The following is a 23,140-nucleotide window of genomic DNA, read 5'->3' as shown; positions in this document are numbered from 1 at the left end:
TTGGTGTCAGAGGGTGTGGCCTAATATGCAAATGAGTCCCTGCTGGGCTTTTTCTACAAAAAAGCCCTGCTTTCCACAATTTAAGAACAATCATGGCATACACAGTCTAAGAGATTTCATAAAGAATTAATCCTGGCTTTGAGGATGTGTAGGATACAATTTCAGATTAAAGTCAGGTCATTCAGTTCTGTGAACACCAGTGAGGTTGGCAAAAACAAAATCAAAACATTTAAAAGTCTGAGTATTTTTTTAAAAACCCTGCCACTAAAATAATCCTGCCTCCACCTAATTTGCTAACAATCTATTTGACAAATCTTTTCTCTAAAACAAAGTGGTTATACTGAAATTCAACACCAATAAGGCTAAAGAAAAGCAGATGGTATAAATAGGGCTTGGGTACACTTATTAATTCCTGAAAACAAATGCCTCAGAATGTACATGAATCCACTTCCACCTACTTTAGAATGTATGTCTTCACTCTAGGTAAAGCATCACCAAACCCACTGCCACAGGCAGACAGACAAAAAAAAAAAAGGTTCAGATCTGATGGGGGGTGGGGAAAGAATTCCACTGGAGTTTGAGTGGCTTTGCAGTCAATTGATTTATTCATGATTGAACCTCTGAGGTGGTTGTTCATCAGGGCATGCTAATAATCCTTTCTGAGAGTGGATCTGTTCATGAAGGTTGCTCAGTCTGTGATATTGGTAAGAGTCTCCCCTCCCCCAAATCTATTGCTGAGAATCTGTGAAAGAAATAATTGGAATATGTGTGAAAGAAAGGAATGGCTGCTGTACATGAGATATTCAAAAATTCTCCATAAAACAAAAGTGTACAATATGTAATTCCATAGGTCCATATGCAAGCCATAATAATCAGGCACATCAAATATACAAGCCATAACGTTCAGTGACAAAGTACGACAACCTGGGTGGAAAAACTAATTCCATGGCCTTAATCAGATCCAATAGTATAATCATTAAATGTACATTTTCTTTGTTGACAAATTTTTTTAAAAATTGCTTGTACAATGACCCTGATCCCAGAGTCAAAGTACAAAAACAATCTGCACCTTACCCAATCAGCTCAATCAAATTTGATTAATAATAAATCCAAAAGAGGGAGAGAAGGAAATTATCTCATGCATTCTGAGGCAGGGAGGGGGGGAGCATCCTGGTCATGCCTTAGTTCCTTTAAATCATGGCAGAAGCAAAAAGTAAATGCAACTTTTCAACTTCTGAATACCCATCCCTAAACCTTTGAATACACTAAAATTTATAGGAGTTGGAGCTGGATATCCAGGTTAGCCTGATCTCATCTCCAGATTCTTTTCAAGTAGATTCAGATGCACCAGAAGCTGAGAGTGTAAACAGCACTAACTCATGGATCTTTATGTATATTTGATGGGCTTTGATTATTCTGGGTTACATATACTTATGCATATGTGCCCCACAGAGGCTTGTGCTCAACTGACCAACATCTTGTGGTTGTCCCTGGCCCGAAGGATGTTCAACTAGCCTCACCTAGGGCCAGGGCCTTCTCAGCCCTGGCCACAGCCTGGTAGAACAAGCTCCAAATCGAGATCTGGGCCCTGTGGGATCCATTACAATTCCACAGGGCCTGCAAGATGTAGCTGTTCCACCAGGCTTTTAGTTGAGGCAGCAGGCATCCAAATTCTTCCAACTCTTGGCCTCCCCTACTAGTAGCTGTGGCCTTGTGGTCAGTGGCCAACCTCCATCAGCACCACTCAGAAGGGTCCATCATAGCATCACTCCCAAGGCAATGCCTCACGTTGGTTTTTTATCACCACCTTAATTTTAACTTTCTGATTTTATATGGTAAATATGATACTGTTTTATCATCATGATTTATGTGACCTTGTAACCTGCCCTGAGCCTAACTGCTGGGAGGGTAGGATATAAATTGAATTAATTAATCAATGGTATCATATACTGTATAATTCGGTATCGTGGTGGATTTTCTAGTACACTCTATATAACTGTTATCCACTGCATTCATTGAGGGTCCTGTGTTGTTGGCTTTACTATATAGTTTCCTTCAGGACCTGCACTTTATTTTTTTTGCATGCGTGAGCAAGAAACAATGGTTTGTGGAGTGAAAAAGAGAGAGACATCATGCCACTGATGTGCACAATAGAGACATTTTTTGTGGGTCTCATCTAGTATAGCTCAATAGGGCAAATGACCTTTTAGGGAATGGCTTTGGTTTTCTCGTGTTCCTGTAATCCACAAAAGAACACCAGTTGTTCTCAGAATCACTGGACTGTTGCCTGCCCCCAAAGACTTACATAATGTGAAAATATTTCCATAGCTATTTCTCACAGAACGGGATGATGCTTATAGTTGTTCTCAGTATACAGATAAATTAACTGAGAAACCTATATGTAGATTTTGGACTAAGGCTGGAGAGATGTGATTCAGGTCTCCCTTATGCCATGAAACTCACTGGCATAAGGGAGCATCTTGGACTGTGGAGTCTAACCAACCTCACAGGGTTGTCGGGGGTGGGGGTAAGAATTTATTTTAAAATTGTGTGCTATATTAAACAAATGCTACTTGGACAATGGTTCTTATTACATGCACCTCTCACAGAGAAGTAGACAATATTAGGACTCAACTGGAAAACCCAGCTGGTTTGAACTTTTTAGAGAGTTGTGATACAACTGTTTAAACAGAACCAGCTTTGAAACACAAGGGTGACTCCACAGAAGCCGGCAGAAAGCTTGTTTTCAGTTGGGAACAAAAACAAATAGATGAACTGGAAGATTTCATTTAAAAAAAACAAGGGATGATAATTATCATCATTATGATATATTGGATTTATCTTTCATTGGTTAGAAAAAAGTGACAGATTTTGAAGAGAGTGCAATATTTGGACTCTGAAGATTCTCAAATGGAGAAAAATTCAGTGTATGACAATAGCACAGCACGTGCTTCCAAAGTGTATGACAATAGCACATTCCAAAGTGTATGACAATAGCACAGCACGTGCTGAATCCTCTTCCTTTGGCTAATACCCAATCATTAGCTGATGGTGCCAGCCAGTTTCCCATTTTCTAGTTACTGAAATTCATACTGCAGTCAATTATGTTTTGAGTAGAAAAAGAATAGCATATTATAGTAGCTACCTTAATTGTAATAACGCAGAAGTATGAAAATAATTCAGTGTAACTCATGCTGTATTGAAAACAACAGCAAAATCTCCAGTTAGGTGATACTATGGGACTCTATGGGCAGTATGACTCTAGAAGCACCATTTCCATTAAACACAAAGAGGCAAAGTCAACCGAAATCAAGACATGCCTGATAGGGCTGGGTTGTGCTCCCCTTGAAGGAACAGGTTCCTAGTCTTGGGGTGTTAACATATATAGTATATAGGGTACATCCCTGTATTGCGAGAGAGAATTGTTAATCAAATACTCTGGGAAAATACTCTCAGGGAAAAGAGAACACCACACATGACAATTTATTTGAGTAGTGATCAATACATGATTCCAAATGTTAAGCAAAAGGGTGCAGTGAATATATGATTACAGATTTGCATGGTTACATTCTTACATGGCTACAATATTCTCTATAGCTAAACCTATTTAGCCTATTATATTAGTAAGAGCAAAGCCATTATGTGTATAGCAGCATAAGTGGTACATCTCACCTCTCCTAGGGTCTTCAGTTGTCTGTGAAGAGATGGAGGAGAAGGTTTTCCTAAAGCTCCTTCCTCTTAATTGTCAAGAGGGTAGATTAACGACTCCCTCTCGCAATACAGGGATGTACCTTATATACAATACATGTTAACAGGGGTGCTCATGGACCCAGACCTCTTGCTGGATAAGCAGGTGGCAGCTGTGTCCAGGAGTGCCTTTTACCAGCTCCAACTGGTTAGCCAGCTGAGGTCTTTCCTGAGCAGAAAAAATCTGGCCACTTGGTGTGTGTCCTGCCTACACCTAGATTAGATTACTGTAATGCACTCAATGTGGAGCTGCGGTCAAGAGCCATCCCCTCTGTATTCCTCTTGCCATATTTTGTGCTGTAACCAATTTGCTTGGGTGCACTTTCACTTTGCTCATCCTCTCTGCATGCTTATCTTGGGAACTTAGTAGTTAAGCTGTTTCCACTGACTTCAAGGTCAGAGCTGAGGAAGCATAGATTAGTCACCTGGAGTGTGAAACTAGGGGTGGACTCCATGGAGGGTGGGAGGGGGTTGTGCCAAAACCTTTGCCACGCTTGTACTTGAAAATGTAACGGTTGGGGCGAGGGGTTAAAAGGATAGCAAAGATATGATGCCTATGGAATAAATAAACTGCTGTGCCTTTTACCAGCTGTATTATTCCTTGACTCAAGGTCCTGACAGCTGCCCCTGAGAAATGTACAGAAACTTCAATTGTACAGAATTCTGCAGACAGGATGTTGACTGGAGTGAGTCACAGGGATAGCACTCCACTCTTGGCCCATCCCAATTTGTTTCCGAGTACAATTCAAGGTGCAGCAAACCTAAGGCATTGCTTACTCCTTTATGAATCTACCCAACCACCAGGCATCTTTGGAGGTCCTGCTGCAAGTACCCCCACCTTCTGAGATTAGGTGGGTGGCAACACAGGAGATGTCCTTCTCAGTCATGGCACCAAAGCTCTGGAACTCTCCCTCCAGAGAGACTTTTCTGTCCTCTTCTATTGCCACCCTCTGCCAGCAGGTGAAGACTTTTGTTTTGTTTTGTTTGGCATTCTCTCAGTGATCTTCCTTCCTGACCAACATTTTAATTGCTGTTTTTGTGTGTTTCTACATATTTTAACTAGGGTTGCTAGCCCTGGATTGGGAAATACCTGGAGATTTTGGGAGTGGAGCCTGAGAAGAGTGAGGTTTGGGGACGGGAAGGGCCTCAGTGGAGTTTAATGCCATAGAATCCACCTTTTAAAGTGGTCATTTACCCCATGTGAACTGATCTCTGTCACCTGGAGACCAGTTGTAATAGTATGAGATTTCCAGCCACCATCTGGATGTTGGCAACCCCAACTTTAAATTGCTTTATTGATATGTGTATTAAGGGAGATTGATTTTAATGATTAAAATGTGGTTTTATCATGTATGTTCTAAATTTTTAGCACCTTGGTGGCCCTTGCGAGGGTAGAATGGCAAGCTATAAATTTTGTAAAATAAATATTCCAGAGATTCTAGAGATGTCTTTCAGTGCAAGGATGTCTTTTTATCTCATCAACTGCAGCAGTAGTTAGTTAAGTAAAATTTCTATGTTATATGTCAATTACCAAGAAAAATCTTAGTTTGATATGGACATTATTTTCAGATAGATTTCTCTTTTTGTTTCTGCATCTTCCCTTTTTTTCTCTCGTTGCCTGTAGTGGGAAAGTGGGGATTACAGAGGGAATATTTACACAAAGTTTCTGATATATATTTTTATCATGTGCTTCTTTTTCTGCAAGGAATTGGTAATCCTTCAAATGAGCTGTCAGGTGTTTTTGCAGAACGCTATCCTTTTATAGTGGAATGGAATTCCCTAAGGCAAATTTCAGTGCACAAACCACATTTTTTATTCCCAAGTGAAGTTCTGTTATACCACTTGAGATCTATTAGAGATGTTTCTGCTCATTTCACAGTGGAAGAGATGATGTAGTAAAAGGAAAAAAAGATGGGGGGGGGGGACAGAGTTGGGTACATTTCTTTTTAAAATTACAGGGGCTCAGCTTCTCTGTATTTCCAATATATGTTTATACTGTTGCTGGATTCTTCTCATAATTACATTGATAGATTTGTGATTTGTAGAGATTTTTTAAAACAATGATGTGCAAGTCTCAGGATAATTTTGTAAAGAATCCCTGTTTCCTGTTAGAAACAAATTCCTAATTGATTTGACTATAACCAACTTTTATTTTTTTAAAGCTCTAACTTAATGCAGCTCTCCAGAATTCATATATAGTCCAACAATAGGGTCTCCCCAAGGCATTACAGAGCAAAAAATCCACAATAACCAAGCACAAACACAGATTTATTACAGAAAATGACAAGCTGAGAGCTTTAATGAGCTCCCAGGAGCTTGAGCAGGCTAATTTCCCTCATTCCTTTCAACTGCTCTTAACATTCCCTGACTCCTGAGCACACTCAGTTCTCAACAGGTCGGGGGGGTGGTGGTGGTGGGGGGGGGTGGTGGTTTGTAAATGTACATCATATTGTTCTGCATAGCTGGGGTGGGGGTTCCTACCTCATCTGCAGGTGGCTTTGGTTTTGCTGCTTTTGTGATAGGCACCAACCACTTTCTTGTAGGGTTGCCAATCCCCACCCCAGCTATGGTGGGGGCAGGGGATCCCCTGGTTTGGAGGCCCTCCCCCCGCTTCAGGGTCATCAGAAAGCGGGGTGGGGGGGTGGGGGGAGGGAAATGTCTGCTGGAACTCTGTTATTCCCTATAGAGATTTATTCCCATAGAAAATCGTGGAGAATTGATCTGCTGGTATCTGGGGCTCTGGGGGGGGGTTGTTTTTTGGGGTAGAGGCACCAATTTTTCCGTATAGCATCTAGTGCCTCTCCCTAAAATACCCCCCAAGTTTCAAAAAGATTGGACCAGGGGGTCCAACTCTATGAGCCCCAAAAGAAGGTGCCCCTATCCATCATTTCCTATGGAAGGAAGGAATTGAAAAGGTGTGCTGTCCCTTTAAATGTGATGGCCAGAAACTCCCTTTGGAGTTCAATTATGCTTGTCATAGCCTTGATCTTGGCTCCACTCCTAATGTCTCCTGGCTCCACCCCCAAAGTCCCCAGATATTTCTTGAATTGGACTTGGCAACCCTACTTTCTTGACAAGCTAGGGGCGGGTTGCTGGAATTATAGCTGATTTCCAGACTACAAAGGTCAGTTCCCATGGAGAAAATGGCAGTTTCAGGGTACAAGCTCTATGGCATTACTTTCTTGCTGAATTCCTTCCCCTCTTTAAAGTACACCCCCAAATCACCAACAATTTCCAAACCAGCATTAACAGCTCTATGCTGGGGCCCTCAGTAGTGTGTTTAGTTCATCAGAGAGGGGTTTTTGTTGTTGTTAATGTATAAAATCACATTTTTTCTGGGAAATATCCAGAGTATGTAGAAAGCACTATTTTATCTGTGGTTGGCTTGGTTTTTCTGCTTTTTATATCATAATGGGTGACAGTCACTTAGCTATAGAGACATGCTGGAGACCCATGAAGAATTCAAGGGTGTGTGCTTGACAGTTCAGAAACCCCACACCCAATTTTCCAGGATTCTCTGAACTCTCAGAGGTTTGAGTAGCGTTTCCCCTCTTTTCTTTTACATTGCTGGTTTTCATAGCTAGTTAACTCCATGAAATGGAAAGAAAACCTAACATTTAGCATGCTTCTAGAACTCCACTTAATTATCTGGAATTGTCACCTGATTATTGTGACAATCCCAGGTGATCCAGGACATTTGGGAGTTATGATATAGTGGTAAGTAAAGGCCCAACACATCTTTAGGTGCATTTAGCTCCTCATCAGGGTAAATTCAATTATAGTCTAAAATGAAAACTGTTGTGCCAAACGTGTAATATATTTAAGTTCTGTATCTAAAAGCAACACAAGAGTTATGCCACATCTCCTTTAGAGTTCCCTTTAAACTGCAGAAAATGGAGGAGGGAGAGATGCTTTTCAGGGCCAAGAGCCTTGGAAGTTTTGATACAGGCCTCACACCTCATGATCCCTATATGCAGTTTGCACAAACAATATATTGCACAAGACCTTATCCCAACAAATAGATTGTAGAAGGCCTAACATTTTTCTATATCATCAATTTTAAAAAAGGTAAAGGTAGTCCCCTGTGCAAGCACCAGTCATTTCCAACTCTGAGGTCACATTGCTTTCACAACATTTTCATGGCAGACTTTTTACAGGGTGGTTTGCCATTGCCTTCCCCAGTCATCTACACTTTCCCCCCAGCAAGCTGGGTACTCATTTTACCGACCTCAGAAGGATGGAAGGCTGAGTCAACCTCAAGCCGGCTATTTGAACCCAGCTTCAGCTGGGATCGAACTCAGGTCATGAGCAGAGCTTAAGACTGCAGTAGGGGCTACCCCTCCCTCCCACACGACCATGGAGGGGAAGAGAGAGAAGGTTGGGGGCCCTGAGTAAGGGCACCCCAACAGGAAGTCAGGGGGCAGGACTCCCACAGCCCCCCGTGGCTACAGGTCTGTGGCAACGGTACCACATATGAGCTTGTGCCTTCATGGGACCATTTGCATGCCAATCCAAGTTTCCCTAGCAGGCGAGTTAGAGATGGGTTCATTGACCAACAGACGTGTTGCCTGATTCTTGAATCCATGCCCCATGCTATGCCAATGCTCAATCTGCTGTAATCAATAACGCTCTGGCCTGTTTATTCCAGTTTGATTCTCTGTGTATCTGTTCTACCCTGCCCTCCTTCTTCCTTCTGGCTGCCCTCCCTGCTCTTAGGACCACAAAAACTGGTCTACGCATCCAAAGCCCCTTCATGCATATGCACAGCTTCATGCACAGCAAAACTTTTAAGTGTCACTTCCAAACAATGCCCACAGAGCAATGTTTACAGAACTGCTTGTTATGTGGCTTGGGGGCAATGCTGTTGTTTGGGACTGAGAGTAAATGATTGTTTTCTGGATTATAGTCAATATGAGTACACATGTTGGCTCTTTTTCTCTCATCACTGTTTCAGTGTTTTTTCCTCATCAGCCAGTGCCAATAACAGAGGAAAAACACTAGCCTCATGCACTGCCAATGTTCTGACAGGCTGGACAGAAGGTCAGAGCACATGGCAATAGATGTTTACTGAGAAAAAGTGCCCCTGAATCAAAAGCTTTAATATCACTACACTAGAATCAAAACCAAGATGTCATATTTCATCACAACACAGTAAGATCTTGTGAAGCATAACATCCTGATTCTGCTCATCTGCCCTTTTATAGTGATCTTCATTTGACCTTTCATCTTCTTGGGAAAATGCTAAGCTTCAGCTCAAGATAGGAAACCAAACCCATAACTATATTTAAATGCAAGTAGTTTGACTTTATCTTGTAAACAAATGCATTGTAATTATTACCATAATAGCTTTGGTTGGGTCAGAAGTGTTAACTGAATAAGTTCTATCTCATTGGTGTAGTTAACTCTTTTTGAGTCAGGGATGTCTGCAGCAACGAGATTTCAGAAATGGAAATTCATTGCCTTTCAAAAGAGAAATTGGCCCTATCTGTAAAGATGCTGGTTGGATTCTATGAATGGGTTTTGTGTGCACTAGGCAGTCTCTGCAGCTAGGGTTGCCAGGTCCCCCACCCTCCAGCAACAGGTAGGGGATGAGAGATAGGATTGCCAGATCCATGCTAGGATACTCCTGGTCATTTGAGGATGGAGCCTGGGGAGGGCAGGGACCTCAGTGGGGTTGAGTGCCATAGAGTCCACCCTCCAAAGCACCCATTTTCGCCTCTGTAGACTGGAGATCAACTGTAATTCCAGGAGATCCCCAGGTCCCAGCTGGAGGCTGGCATTCCTGTCAGAATATGTTTCCTCTTCCTCTAAATCTTCCATTTGCGCAAGGTCTGTGGTTCTAATGAGCTGTTGTGCAAATGGAAGATTTAGGGGAAGAGGAACTGCGCTCCTCAGCAGAGGCTATCCCGTGTACAGAGAACTCATTTATAGGATCCAGCACTCTCAGCTGCCCTAGGTCTTCCACTTTATTTAAAAATGTCTATATCCCAAATACAACAAGGCTGAGCTTTATGGTGGCACACACTTAAGTTTAAGCAAAACAAAACACCCGTTAAACCATATTGAAGCAATATAATAGCAATGAAAATAATCAGAAGTTACATATAATTTGCTACCAAAGACTTGGAAAAACATGTCAGTGTTAGTGCCAGCTAATAGCCACTGGAGGAAGTTCCACAGTCAGAAAACCATAAGAACATAAGAACATGAGAGAAGCCATGTTGGATCAGGCCACTGGCCCATCACTCTGTATCACACAGTGGCCAAAAAAAATGAAGTTCACAAATGCAGCTAGAAACCCTTCCACTTTGCCCCCCCCCCCACATAAGCACCAAGAATACAGAGCATCACTGCCCCATACAGTTCCAATAATATGCTGTAGCTAATAGCCACTGATGGACTTCTGCTCCATATTTTTATCCAAACCCCTCTTGAAGCTGGCTATGCTTGTAGCCACCACCAACACAGAAAAGGACCTGCCTCTGGGAATGGAAGACTTTTGATGTGAACAGAAATGATATCAATTTCTGAGAATGCCCATAATGAAAAAACACACAAATAGAGGCAATATGTTTTTTCCTGTGAACATGAAACCCAAAAAAGATATGACTGTGGTTCTATGAACAACAGGGATAATGCTACAGAGTTCTCCTGTAAATACATGATGAATATAAATCATGTAGGAAAAAATAGTGTAGCTCAAGGACAAACTAGATGACATACTAAAGTTCCATGTTCAGAGTTCCCAAACATTTTCCCTTGTAAAAAGCAGCTCCATAATTCAAATTAGGACCACAATGGGGCTGCTATTTGCCATTTGAGCTAACACAAAGGCTTTCCATATGTTCCCTGAATGTTTACCCCAAAGGCACATAGCAGCTCTGCATGGTTAATTCAGGTCAGGGAAATTACATGGCAAAAAAAAAAAAGTTTTAAAACCTTCTATCCTGCCACACTGATCTAAACTAGACTCTTGCAAAACTGCTGTTTAGAAATGGGAGAGAAATGCTTGGGACCACAGAACACCCAGGGTTATGACTAGTTGGACCATTGGCATGGAACAGTTCTTCTGCAAAGCTTTCCAAATGTGGAAATCCTTATTCATATCCCGCTATACGTGGATAATTAATGAAACTAGTTAAGACTGGTAAAGCAGTATGTTTCTAGATTCTCAATATGTAGGGCATGTGTTCTCAGTGTGTTGCACCTATGAAAATTGATACAACATGTTATATAGACTTCTTAACCATATCTTTGTGCAGGGATGAACACATGTGCCCCCCCCCCAAGCACGAATTTGGATGCACTTATCTGTGAATGCTTTGATTGTGCCAGACTGACATTTCAGCAGGATATTTTTACTCTCTTTAAAATGTGATGGAAGGGAGGAATGCTTGTATATTATGAAAGATTAAAAAAGGACCAGTCTGCACAGAGTATTTAAACACAAGCATCATTGGCTCAGGGTCAATATTTCTCAGTTCTAGTGAAAATGGATCCAAACAGTTATCAGTCTCTTTCTATGGGACAAACTAAAAGCTGTATCCCTGGACATGGGTTTGAGTGTTATCTTTGCCATGGACTCACTATATTGCCTGACCTTTTATCTGTAAAATAGGGATAATGGTACCATCGTTCACAGAGTTGTTGTGATGGCATACATAGTAAACATCACAAAGCATTTTGCAAGTAAGATGCCTAAACAGTGACTTATGTGGGACTGTGCAGAGACCATGAAGAAAGGCAATAGGCTTATCAGGTACTAAATTTTACATCCCTAAAACTGTCAGGGCATCTGAGCAGCAGGAGCTGTGCTAGTCACTGTGCAGTGCTGTTATAACAGTTCTTTACTCAGCGTTTGACAATGATAAACTTCTGCAGCATCATGAGTTGGCAAAATAGAGTGCTTATAAAGAAAGGCTTTCCAATGTGTGTGTTATATTTTATGTGCTGCGGCTATACTAGTCACTGCCAAACAGAAGCAAAAACAAAACAATAAAATTCAAAGCCATAAAAACCCATCACTTGGAATCTGAGCTAGGAATAAAACTGCACTGAAGGTTTTGCACAGCTTTAAACTTGCAGAGATGAAAAAAACCAACACCTACCTGATCCAAGCACTGGTTACGTAAATAACGTAAGGCTTGCTGTATGCTTTGTGGAAGGGGTTGCCCTGTTCTTTGAACGTGGACTATTAAAGGCACACCGAAAACATTCTTATCCTTGTAGTCTGGACCTTTCATTCTCTTCATGAATTTTGGCACAGACCTGAAATGTGTACAAGCATGCTAATAATATGTATATGTAAAATCATTCTCTTTCCATAGAAAATAACACAAGTAAATGCCAGGTAAATATGTAGCGAATGCCAAACTACATAACTCATGTGTTGCCACACATTTTCACAAAAACATTATAATTGCCACACTCAATAGCCCATGACAACCTGTTTCATGAATGAGAGATTCCACAGGAGAAAACAACAACAACAAAAAGAAATAGTGGGGAGGGGAGGGGGAGAGAAAATAACTCTTTTTATTAGGGTTAGTTTACATGTAGCTCTAGTTGAAATTTTTTACCACAAAGCCCCACATTTCTGTCTTGTTGGCATCCTCTCCTTTTCCCCTTTGGGCATTTTACTTTTGTGGCCCTATTCAGTGACACACACTTCTTACAGAAAATGGTTTGTTTACTTTAGTTTCCAACAGGGTTTTAAAAAGAAGTTAGAGTGCTGGGGCACTTCTAACGATGGGCAAGTAGACCCATCTGAAGCACCTGACCCAGACCCTGCATTAGTTCCTTGCAGCTGGACTAAGAGCCAAGAGCTTAGATAAGTTATACCTGCTACAGCACTCAGAAGAATGAGATTAATCCATCAATTCACTTATATATTTAATTGTTCCTTCAAGAACTCTGCAAGTGGGCAATGAGAAGGCTCAGGCTGTATTACTGCTGTCAATCAATGAAAGAACATCATATGCCCTTCCATTCTTTCACATGGAAAGCAGTTCAGGTCTGGACCATTCCTGAAGCCACAACCTGCAGCAGCATCAAAGCAGTTCCTTAATATCTGACATCTCCCCCTCCCATGCACCAGTTTCTGCAAAGTGTTATGAGTCTTCATTTAAAAAAAATACTATATGCCATAATCCAGAAAGATTAATTCAAAATGTTTAAGATCCTGAACATGCCCAGAGGAGAATCTGAATTTTTTCCTTTGAACAGCACCAGTTGATTCTACACTTCACTTCTGAAAGTTACAAACAGAAAGATGGATGTTCGGGGGTAAAACACACACAAATCAATAGTTCTGCTAGGGTTAGGCATACAAATTTAATTGTCTGGCTCCTCCAATTGTGGGCCAATGTAATAAATGTGCATCCCTACAACAGTTGTTCACAGATACATTGACTTCAACAGGATTCATGTACAAGCAATTAGATGTAAGATGGTGTGGGAGTCATTTAGCAACAGGTTCTAGGAACAGTTTCAGAGGGCAGCCATATTGGTCTGCAGTAGAACAAATAGATCTGAGTCCAGTAACAACTCAGAGACCAGCAAGAGTTTCAGGATATGAGCTCTTGAGGGTCAAAACTCCCTTGGTCAGACACAATAGGGTAGAAATTGATATCTCCTGAAACTCTTGTTGATCTCTAAGGTGCTACTGGACTCAAACCTACTAAAGAGGTTAGACAGTTCTTGCTCAGAGCCCTCAGTATATTAGGCCTGAGCCTATGATGTACCAATGAATTCAGACCCCTAGCTAGCCACTTGTGGGAAGGGCGGGATACAAATCATAAATAAATAAATAAGTAGTCTCCCTGTTTCTTCAGTCCAAGTCAGGAAGCAAGAACAGTATATTTATCAAGGCCCTGGTAGGCTATAAGGCCCAAAGACCTGTCTACTCCAGAATCCTGTTTCCCATAGTGCTCAAGCAGTTTTCTCCAGAAAGCCCATGCAAGTGAAGGTGGCAATAACCTGCTCAGGTCTCCTAGCAACTGTCCTACATGGCTAGTAGACTGCATTTGGCTTGATGGGTCATGAGGGATAAACCAAGATAGGGAGTGGGTTTGATGCAGAAGACAAGTGGGGAAAGGAAAGGGTTAGCCATTAGCAGATGTTCCTTGTTCCTAAGGCAGGATATAGGAGGCTTTATGTTGTGCACAATTTTATGTCACCAATATATTGCCACTGGCAACCAGTCGTATACTAATAATTTGTTCTACAAGAGAGCATTCTCTGCAGCACAACTTTGCACTAGCTCAGTACAATACATTTTCCTTTAAAAAAACACTTGACAATTCGAAGCACAATAAATAATGGCAGAAGATTAAACTTTGAAAGCACATGGAGTTAGTTTCCTCAGTATGGCTCATTATTTTGTCTGTAATCTCAAACTGCATGATTTATCATTACCATTCATTTACAATATCACAGCAAGAAAACGTTCCATGCCAAATTCATTTCAGGATGAAGCTCAGAGGATGGATTATGTTTTTTCTCTAATGTAGTGGTTTTAATTTCTTTAGCAAATAACTGTGGGGAAAGAAAGAAGTACAGTTGCACCATTGTAAGAAATATGATTTATGTAGAACTGAAGCACAAGAGAACGTAGGTTGTATGAAACGGAGAACCCATTATGGTGTGGTTTAGTAGTTAGAGCAGGGGTGTTGAACTCATTTGTTATGAAGGCTGGACTGACATAAATGAGACCATGCCGGGCCAAGCCACGCGTGTCATACAATGTAATTCCAGTTAGCAGATATATAAACTTTCTCTCAATTGCACAGCAAAGCTACTGAGCCAAGCCTCTCTTTCTTCTATCGTCTGATGCTTCTCCCCCTCCTCATCTCCTAGAGAGGGAGGGAAGGAGTCAGAGCTTCCTTTGAAGCAAACTATCCCTCTCCCACGAGGAGCCTCAGCCAGTGGAGAAAATAGAGGCTTTTCTCTGTAGCTCCTATGTGATTGAGCAAGCCTGGCAAAGCAAGCTGTGATGCAGAAGGAAGCAAGAAAGAAGAAGAAGGAAGCAGATGACAGCCAGTTGCTTGGGAGCCTAATATGAGCCCTCTAGAGGCCTGATTCGGCCCCTGGGCTGCATGTTTGACACCCCTGGGTTAGAGTGTTAGGTTAGGCACTGGGAGGCACAAATCCCCACTCTGCCATGGAAGCTAGCAGGGTGACCTTGTGCCAGTCACACTTTCTCAGTCTGATCTACCTCAGTGGTCTATTGTTGTGAGGATAAAATGGAGGTGAGGAGAATGATGTAAGCCACTTTGGTGGGGTGTAAATGAAGTAAATAAATAAATAATGACCTAAATAAGCGGCATGGTGAGTGGAAGATGTTTACCTAGGACAACTTCAGGTAATGGTAGTGATAGGGAGTTGCTAAGGAGTGGAAGATGAACTATCACTTGACAAATGATCAGCTTGAAGGATACAGACATGCATCCAGTGGGAATTTCTAGGTTCCACTGTGACTTTTACGTGAAGGAGAACAGGTGGGGCAAGCAGGTGTACTATTTAGACAGGTCTTTGGGTCTCAGACCCCATTTATCAACAAGACCTATATCTGTGGCCAGCACACTAGTTCTACACACAAAGTGACCACTGTCATAAACTTTTAAAATCGGTCGCTATTCTAGGCATGCATACCAAAAAATTTTAAAGACTTCTTGGCTTTTAGAAAGCTGCTACACTTTGGTCTGTGTTGATCATTGCTTGATCATAGGTCACAGGGCTTTTTTTGAGCAGGACACACAGAAACGCAGTTCCGGCTAGCTTGGCATCAGGGGGTGTGGCCTGATATGCAAATGAGTTCCTGCTGGGTTTTTTCTACAAAAAAAGCCCTGATAGGTCATATACTAGAAAAGTCTGCACAACAAATGCTTTTAATACTCACTGCTTGCTTGCAATTGAACTTGAAATACTTATAATAGTGGCCCCTTTGAACCTTGCAGTGAATTTCCATTATTCCCCACTAAATCCGAACGGTCCCTTTAGATGAGGACCAGAAGGGTTTGCGTACACTACAGGCACTGAGAAAGTGTGAGAAGGTCAAATGGAGTTTAGCACTCAGTCCACCAGTATACCCAAATCTGTATTGGGTATACTGGTGGACTGAGTATAGAACCTCTGTCTTTTTTTGGTACAGAGGCTAGAACCTATGCAATCTCTTCTGGCACTATAAGCACTACGGCTACCATTACTCCTTGCTCCTGTTTTTAGTGTTTCCTTTCCCCCCCTGATCTTTCTCTTCATTGAACTGGATGGCTATTTTTTTTCACACAGCATAATGTGCATTTATCTATTTATTAGATTTTTAAACCACCCTCCCCTGTGGAACAGGGCTCAGGGTGTATATCCATATAAAACATTTCCATAATAAAATCATATTTAAATTCCATAATACATTATACAGCAGTAACAACCTATGAACACTAAGGTGGCAATGATACTGCCAGAATATGCCACTGCCACTGCCACTGGGGGGGGGGGCAGGAAGAACAAGAGTGCTGGCCAGATGGGGAATCATTGTTGTTCTCAACCAATTGCCTGGTGGAGCATCTCTGCCTTGCATGCCCTGAGGAACAATGGTTGTTGTTTGGCAGAGTTCCACCAGAGAATTCCACACAGAGAGTTCCATGCTCTGGCTGAGGACATCCAAAATTTCAATAAGAACTTGCTAATTGTTAAGAACTTTTCTAGATTGTTAATACCTAACACCAACTTTTAGGCATTTTTTTTTACCAGTGAATCATAGTACAAAATTAAAGAAAAGCTGGTTTGAAATCATACTTGCATTTACTTCTTATGTCTTTTTTAGGTACAGATCTTTACTACTACTGCAGACCAGGGAATCTCCTGGCACTGCACAGTGTCTGTTCTCCTGAATTATGTCACTCCGCATTGTGAACAGAGACTTTAAGAGTAATCACTGTGATTCAGTTGTCTTTGGCTGTAAAATTAGAGTTATAATTTTTGGCAGTCTCACATGGTCTCTTTAGAGGTCAACGACTGCTGAAAGATACTCAGTTGGAAGATGTTATGTTAGTAAAAATTCAAAAGTAACACTTTGCTATTTGTTAGTCTCTCCCACGTACTATGTACAGTACTCACCATGTCCAGCCGTGCTTGTTTGACATGGAGTATTTTTCCATGATGGCAGTAAGGCGAAGCAAGGAGAATTTTTGTAGCAGATTTAATTGAGAAGCTGACTGATTGCTGATCTGCAGCGATCCTATGGTATGGCTCAGCTGATGAGAGATCTGGAAACTATGCCAACGTAATCGCCTTTAGACAAAAATAAAACAAAGCTGCATAGTAAGCTTGATCGTGGCAATCGGTATGATACCTGGTAGAGTTTGCAGACTGTCTCTATATTTGGGGTGAATGGGTCCTGATGCATTTTACACTTGCAGGCATACAACATTTTCTTCCACTATGGTATAAAGCCTGAGTGTCTGCTATCAACATTTAAGTAATATAATAACAAGAACTCATATGAAAACTCTTATTTCTGAAAAATGTTACAGCTATAGCTATAACAAATCAAGTACAAAACTACTATCAGACTTTACTCAAATAAATCTAATTAGCATTTATGGCACCTGTAAGGAAATGCAGAATCCCAGTTTAAGGCATGATCCATAACTTCAGTGTACTGACATGAACTTTGGCAGCATATGCAACCAAGTCCCAGCAATGTCTTAGCTGTATGTGGGGATATTAATAGGGGCAGAGTAAGAAGTTAACAAATGGGGAGAGGGGACCCCTCACAAAGGTCCATGTGTTCCTGTTCAGGTTGAAGATTGCAACCCAGAAGGTCAAAGGACACAAAATCATGCAAAGTTCTGGTGCTAGAACACTATAAATCTTACTTAATTATCCTCTTGACATTTTGAAATTTCCTGGCATTGTTTCCACAAATTTTCATAGGTAGGTAAAACAGTTGCAAGAAAAATTAACATTTTCACCAATTAGTTTGTTCATATTAATCAATCAAATTAAAACATTGACTCAGCTCCAATTATATTGTTTGGTACTAATCTGTAAAATACTTAAGTGAACAATGGTTCCCAGACTGCACTGAAAATCAGGGAAGGCTTAGTGTTTCTGGACCCCCATGGAAGCTGTAAGGCCCCCTATGTACCCTTGCAAAGAGCAAACTGGGAAACGTCCCATATAATCCTTCACCCCTAATTCTCTAACAATACAAATGCCAGCTGTGCCTGGTTCAGGAGTGGACCAGAGTGGGGTTTGGAAGTGTATAGTAAACCAAGGTGGAGTAGGGCCAAACAAAATGGTTCCTAGCAGCTAAGCACACATCTGACTTGCTATTTTGAGAGGTGGCTGTAGAGCTTCTCCAGGCTGCTGGTTTCTCCCCCATCTAAAAACAAGAGGTATTCTTCTGCATTATGGAGCCCAAGGGAAAGAAGAGATTTCTCCTTATCACAGCAAACCCCCAATGCCTGGTTCCTCCTTTCCCAATCCTGACACTTTAATCAGTGAGCCATTCCCACAACTAGGTAGCCTTTTCTCACCAGCAATCAAGGATCATCTGTTGATTGTCACATTCCTAGCCACATTCCAACAAAAAAAAATTAACAGTTCCTGTTTACACCCAGAAACCCATTCCCACACATAGATGCAAATATGACAACATCTTTGTCTTTTCCTGGGAGCTCCATTCAGCTACCAATACAGTAAAACAGCAGCACCCAATGACAGCTGAAGAAAAGTCACAAGGGGCTGGGGAAGGCAAGAGCTTAGGAAGTTTACAGCTTCTTGCCTTCTCCTTTGAGAGGTCAGAAGAAGCAGTGGTGGTCTTTCAGAGCACTAGCCCACCAAGAAATCTCCATGTAAATTAAAGTATCCAGCTATCACACTAATTTGGTGTACAATAACAGGTCAAGGTATGTATATACCTTATAAGGGCAGAAAGGCATCATACAAATTTTGTAAATAAATAAATAATAAACAAATGTAGATTGGGGAGAATCTGTGAAATACGTGGCTAGTACATGGACTAAGAAGGCAGAGGGTGCAAACCATCTTTCTTGGTTTAGGCCACGTAATTATTGTTAAGAAGGGCAATTGAAGCAAGGACAATTGAAAAAGGGTAACTAAAACAAATGCTCTGGAATTACATGCTTTTTTTTGCAAAGTAATCTTGAATATGTCCTCGTGAAGATATTAGTGTTGTGGTGGCAGCTGTTGCCAAAGCAACTTATTAGATATCTGCACAGCCAATCAAACCTCCAGTAGCCAATCAGAAGCTCTGATGGAAAAAGCCCTTCTTGGCCCCACCCATTTTCTAAAAACACTTGGCAGCTGCCCAGAAAGTGTCAGCAGGAGGCATGGCCCCATAAGCACTATGTTGGGGACCTCTGGTCTACATAGATGTTTTTATTGAATTTTCACATCATGTACATAACATTCATAAGGTAATTTCCCAACATTGAAAACTCAGCAAAACATCTATCGATGTAAATGGGGAATCCCATCAGTTTTTAGGAGGAAGGAAGAGATTTCAAAAGATAATATCTTCACTGTGTGACTGCAGATAAGCTGTGTATTTGCAAGAAAAAACTTTAAAACAATAACTTTATTCTAAACAGCATCCTGTTAAGCATAGCTTAATGTTGAAGTGCTACTATTAGAGTTATACATTATTTGAGTTACGCATAGTCTCACCCCCTGACATTGTGTGGTTGGTTTCCTATGGCAGCCATTTTGTTGTTGCACCCACCACACTGCCAGATTTCTGAAGGTGTCTACAGGTTCAAAAAGGTTGGGAACCAGGGGTGTGCATTTGGTTCAGCTGTATACGGAATCGCATGCAGCCGATTCCAATTGAGGCCCATTATGCGGGAGCTGAGTATGGCTCGCCGTATACTTCCGTATAAATATTCGAAAGTATACGGAAGTCAATGGAAAAGGCGGGAAAGGGGCTTCTGCAGCCTCAGGGGAGCTGCTTGCCTCCTTTCCCGCCTTTGGTAGCCTTTTCCCGCCTCTCCCATAGCCTCCCTGGGATCGGGGGGGGGGAGGGGAAGAGGAGCCCCAGCAGCCAATCCAAAGCATGCATTTGCAAAATGCATTGCAAATGCATGCTTTGCAGGGCTGTTGTGTAGCGGATCCCCCAGCCATCAGCAACATTGTTGTTCTTTTGATCTTTTGCTTACTTGGGTATCCAAGTAAGCACTGTTGTCTGGCCAATCACAAAGCAGTGCTATTTTTTGAAACTGCTCTCTGTAGGGCCAGAGAACCTTTTTAAGGAGTCTGCCTGGCTGGACTCCTCCATTGCTGCTGTGTTGGTGTGAGAGAGAGATTGTGCTGTGCTGGCCCTTGGCCTCAGCTGCTGCTGCTCTCTCTCAGCCTTACCAGACTTGCCTGGAGTATAGAAGACGTCTAAGGTAAGACAGTCTTGGGGTTCTTGTTTTTATTTTAGTTGGTAAAAGGACTTTTTAAGACTCAGAGTCCCTTTACTTATCCAGATTTGGGTGGTGGGTAGCTTATTTGGGGTTAGGGGGTTCTGCTGGGGGAGGGGGCCTGGGGTGGGGGGTTTTTTTGCCAATTTGCCCATATCTTACTTTAGTGAGACGACTTTTAAAAGTGCAGTGTCGTTTTACTTTTCCTGATTTGGGTGGCTTGGATTTCTTGGGGTTAGGGTGAAGGGGGTTTTTTTTTGGGGGGGGGAGGGGTTGGTAAAGTTCCTGTATTGTTAAAAGTTAAGTTTTTTACTATTTTAAAAGGATTCTATGTTTGATTTGTTGCTGCTGTGTTGTGCTGCTGTTTTTCCTTTTCACTTCTGGTTCTTGGGGGGGGGGGTGCTGTTTGGCCTAATTTTTATTGTTTAAAAGGCCACTTTTTTAACAGTTGAGTTTGTGTTGGCCTTCTGTTTGGATCTATTCTCTATTGCTGCATGTTTTGTATCCGCCTGTCCTGTTGTCCCCCTTTTCCTGGTTCTGGTTTTAGGGGGGGGGTGTTGTTGACTGATTTGGCCTGAGGTTTCTTATTGGTGAAAAGGCCACTTTTTTAACAGTTAAGTTTCTTGGCCTTCTCCTGTTGTCCCTTTTCCTGGTTCTGGTTCGGGGGGGGGGGGTGTTGTTGACTGATTTGGCCTGAGGTTTCTTATTGGTGAAAAGGCCACTTTTTTAATAGTTGAGTTGCTTGGCATTTTCTGATTGTGCTGGGTTTTTTGGGTGGGTGGGTTAAAAGTTAAGTTTCTTTCTGTCACGTTTTGGTTTTTTTAAATTACCTCTGGTTGGTGTGGGGGTTGGTGAGGGTGTGTGTGGGCTGGGTCACTTTCATGTTTTTATAGAGTTATTTTTGGAGTCTGAGTGTGCTTTCAGATTGGCTAGGGCCACTAAATAGGCTGCCCCACTAATAAGGGTGTTTTTAGGGATTGTGTTTTTTGAAATTAAAAAAAAAAATCCAGTTTAGGGCTTTATCTCCTTTCAAAATTCAAGTAGGCCAGATAGGGGTGATTTAAAAAGATTTTAGGTTTCTCATAAAAGGCAGCATGACTACTAGGCCACATCAGGCTCCCTTTTAAAGAGACTAGGATTGCAGTGCATCTTGCTTTCAGCCACTGAAAGCTGGTGCATCCTTAGATTTCCATAGGGTAAACCACAGCTTCTCTCAAGTTATAGGGGGCACCTGATTTCTAGTTTGCAAGGAAATCAGGTTTGTCCCAGGATCTAGTTAGGAGAAGTTTAACTAGGAGGATATAACAAGGATTGCCTTCATCTCAAGGTAGCCTTTTAAAAACTGTAGCAAGGTAGAGGCAGGATCACCTAGTCTCCTAAACTTTACCAGACTACTACTACCCCAACACAAAGAGGGACAGGTTAGGGACCAAAAAAACAAACAAACAAGTTTTGGTGGGAGGGTTTTTAAAAAGAAGTCAGGGCACCTATTAGTTCAGGGTACAGTGTAGTGAGTTAGGTTTGTAAAAAAAACCCACTCTCAGTTCAGGTTGTGTAAGACTGGCCAAGGGTGAAATGAGTCACAGGCAGCAGAAGAGCGGCCCTGGGGGCAAGGCCAAGGAGAAGACTAGAGGGGTGGAGGACCCAGGTCTCCCCCCCACCTGTGCGTGGGGCCACTCCACAGCCGCCTACCAGCACTCCGACCTCTGGCCGGAGTGTGATGAAGAAGAAGGCCCGCCTTGGGCCCTTCATCGAGGCTGCTGCTAGGGTGCCCCCAGCAGAGGTGCCATTAGGTGCTGGCACTGAGCAGGGGTCTGCTGCTCGGGCAGACTCTCCTCCAGCTGATGTTGCTCGGCCTCAGCAGCCAGAGGAGGGGCAGCAAGAGCAGCCCTCCTTGGAGATGAGCTTTGGGGACAGTTTTCTGTCCAAAATGATCACCCCAAGGAGGGTGCAGAGTGTCGTGCAGGAGCTGGAGGAGAAGCTGGTTGAGGAGGACCAGCCCCTTTCTTCGGTTCCTTCGGGCACCAGCAGTCCTTCAAGGGATGGTCAGGAGGGGAGGCCGCATGGGGTGGAGGGGGAAGAGATGGAGACACATGAGGTGCCTCCATCTCCGCCCACTTCCCCCCGGCGGCTAGCCCCTCCTGCCACCCCGAGACATGATGTGTCTGCCCTGAGCACCTCAAAGGAGGTGGCTCCGGACACCCAAGCTGCCAGTCAGTTTGGGCATCCGTTCACCTCCGAAGTCTGGAAGCATTTCCAACTTATGGAGGATCCACGCTATGCGCAGTGCCAGCTGTGCAGGGCCCGGATCAGTCGTGGGCGGGACCCTGCCCACCTGACTCCGGGGGGAATGCGGAATCACCTGTGTAAGCACCACCTAGGGGTCCTTCTTAAGGGGGAGAAGCAGGGTGGTGCTGTGGTGCCCAAGCGGCTAACACCACACAGCCAGAAGGTCTGTCCCATCGCGACTACCTCCGCTCTCCAGGAGCGTTCTGTGGGAGTACAGGGACGCCAGGCATCTCTGCCTGAGATGTTTGGTGGGGGACGCACCTGTGTGCCAAGAGGGGGAATCAGGTATGGCAGGAGGGTGATCGCCTGGAACCTTGCCAGGTCAATTGCCCATGGGCTTCCATTTTCAGTGGTCGAGAATCCTGGGGTGCTAGGGTTGCTCGAGTACCTGGCGCCCTGGTACAAAGTTCCTGCGAGAACCACCATTAGCAGGATCATTGTGCCAGCTGTTTTCAGGGCGGCCAGATCTGTGGTGAAGGAGCATTTGTCCCGTGCTGCCGGGGGGACTGTTCATTTCACCTCAGATATCTGGAGCTCCCAACATGCGTTCCAGGGGTATCTCTCCCTGACTGCGCATTGGTGGCAACCCAGAGAGCTGATAGATGTTGTTTACCTTGACTTCCAGAAAGCTTTTGATAAAGTTCCTCATCAAAGGCTCCTTAGAATGCTTGAGAGTC

The 23,140-nt window shown here is 42.8% G+C and overlaps 1 protein-coding gene across 4 annotated transcripts in view; it reads right to left on the bottom strand.

Annotated features, from left to right (window-relative positions):
• The window catches only part of LOC132590524 (stAR-related lipid transfer protein 13-like), a 207,256-nt gene that overhangs the window by 16,124 nt on the left and 167,992 nt on the right, over nt 1-23,140 (bottom strand). For all 4 annotated transcript variants that reach the window (XM_060263434.1, XM_060263437.1, XM_060263435.1 and 1 more), the window contains exons 6-7: nt 16,864-17,037; nt 11,856-12,015 (exon numbers count right to left, since the gene is read on the bottom strand). In XM_060263434.1, the coding sequence (XP_060119417.1) occupies nt 11,856-12,015; nt 16,864-17,037 (334 nt within the window). The remainder of the gene's footprint in view (nt 1-11,855; nt 12,016-16,863; nt 17,038-23,140) is intronic.

Source organism: Heteronotia binoei, unplaced genomic scaffold (assembly GCF_032191835.1).
Source record: "Heteronotia binoei isolate CCM8104 ecotype False Entrance Well unplaced genomic scaffold, APGP_CSIRO_Hbin_v1 ptg000122l, whole genome shotgun sequence".
NCBI lineage: Eukaryota > Metazoa > Chordata > Lepidosauria > Squamata > Gekkonidae > Heteronotia > Heteronotia binoei.
This window is presented reverse-complemented; position numbering and strand designations above follow the sequence as displayed.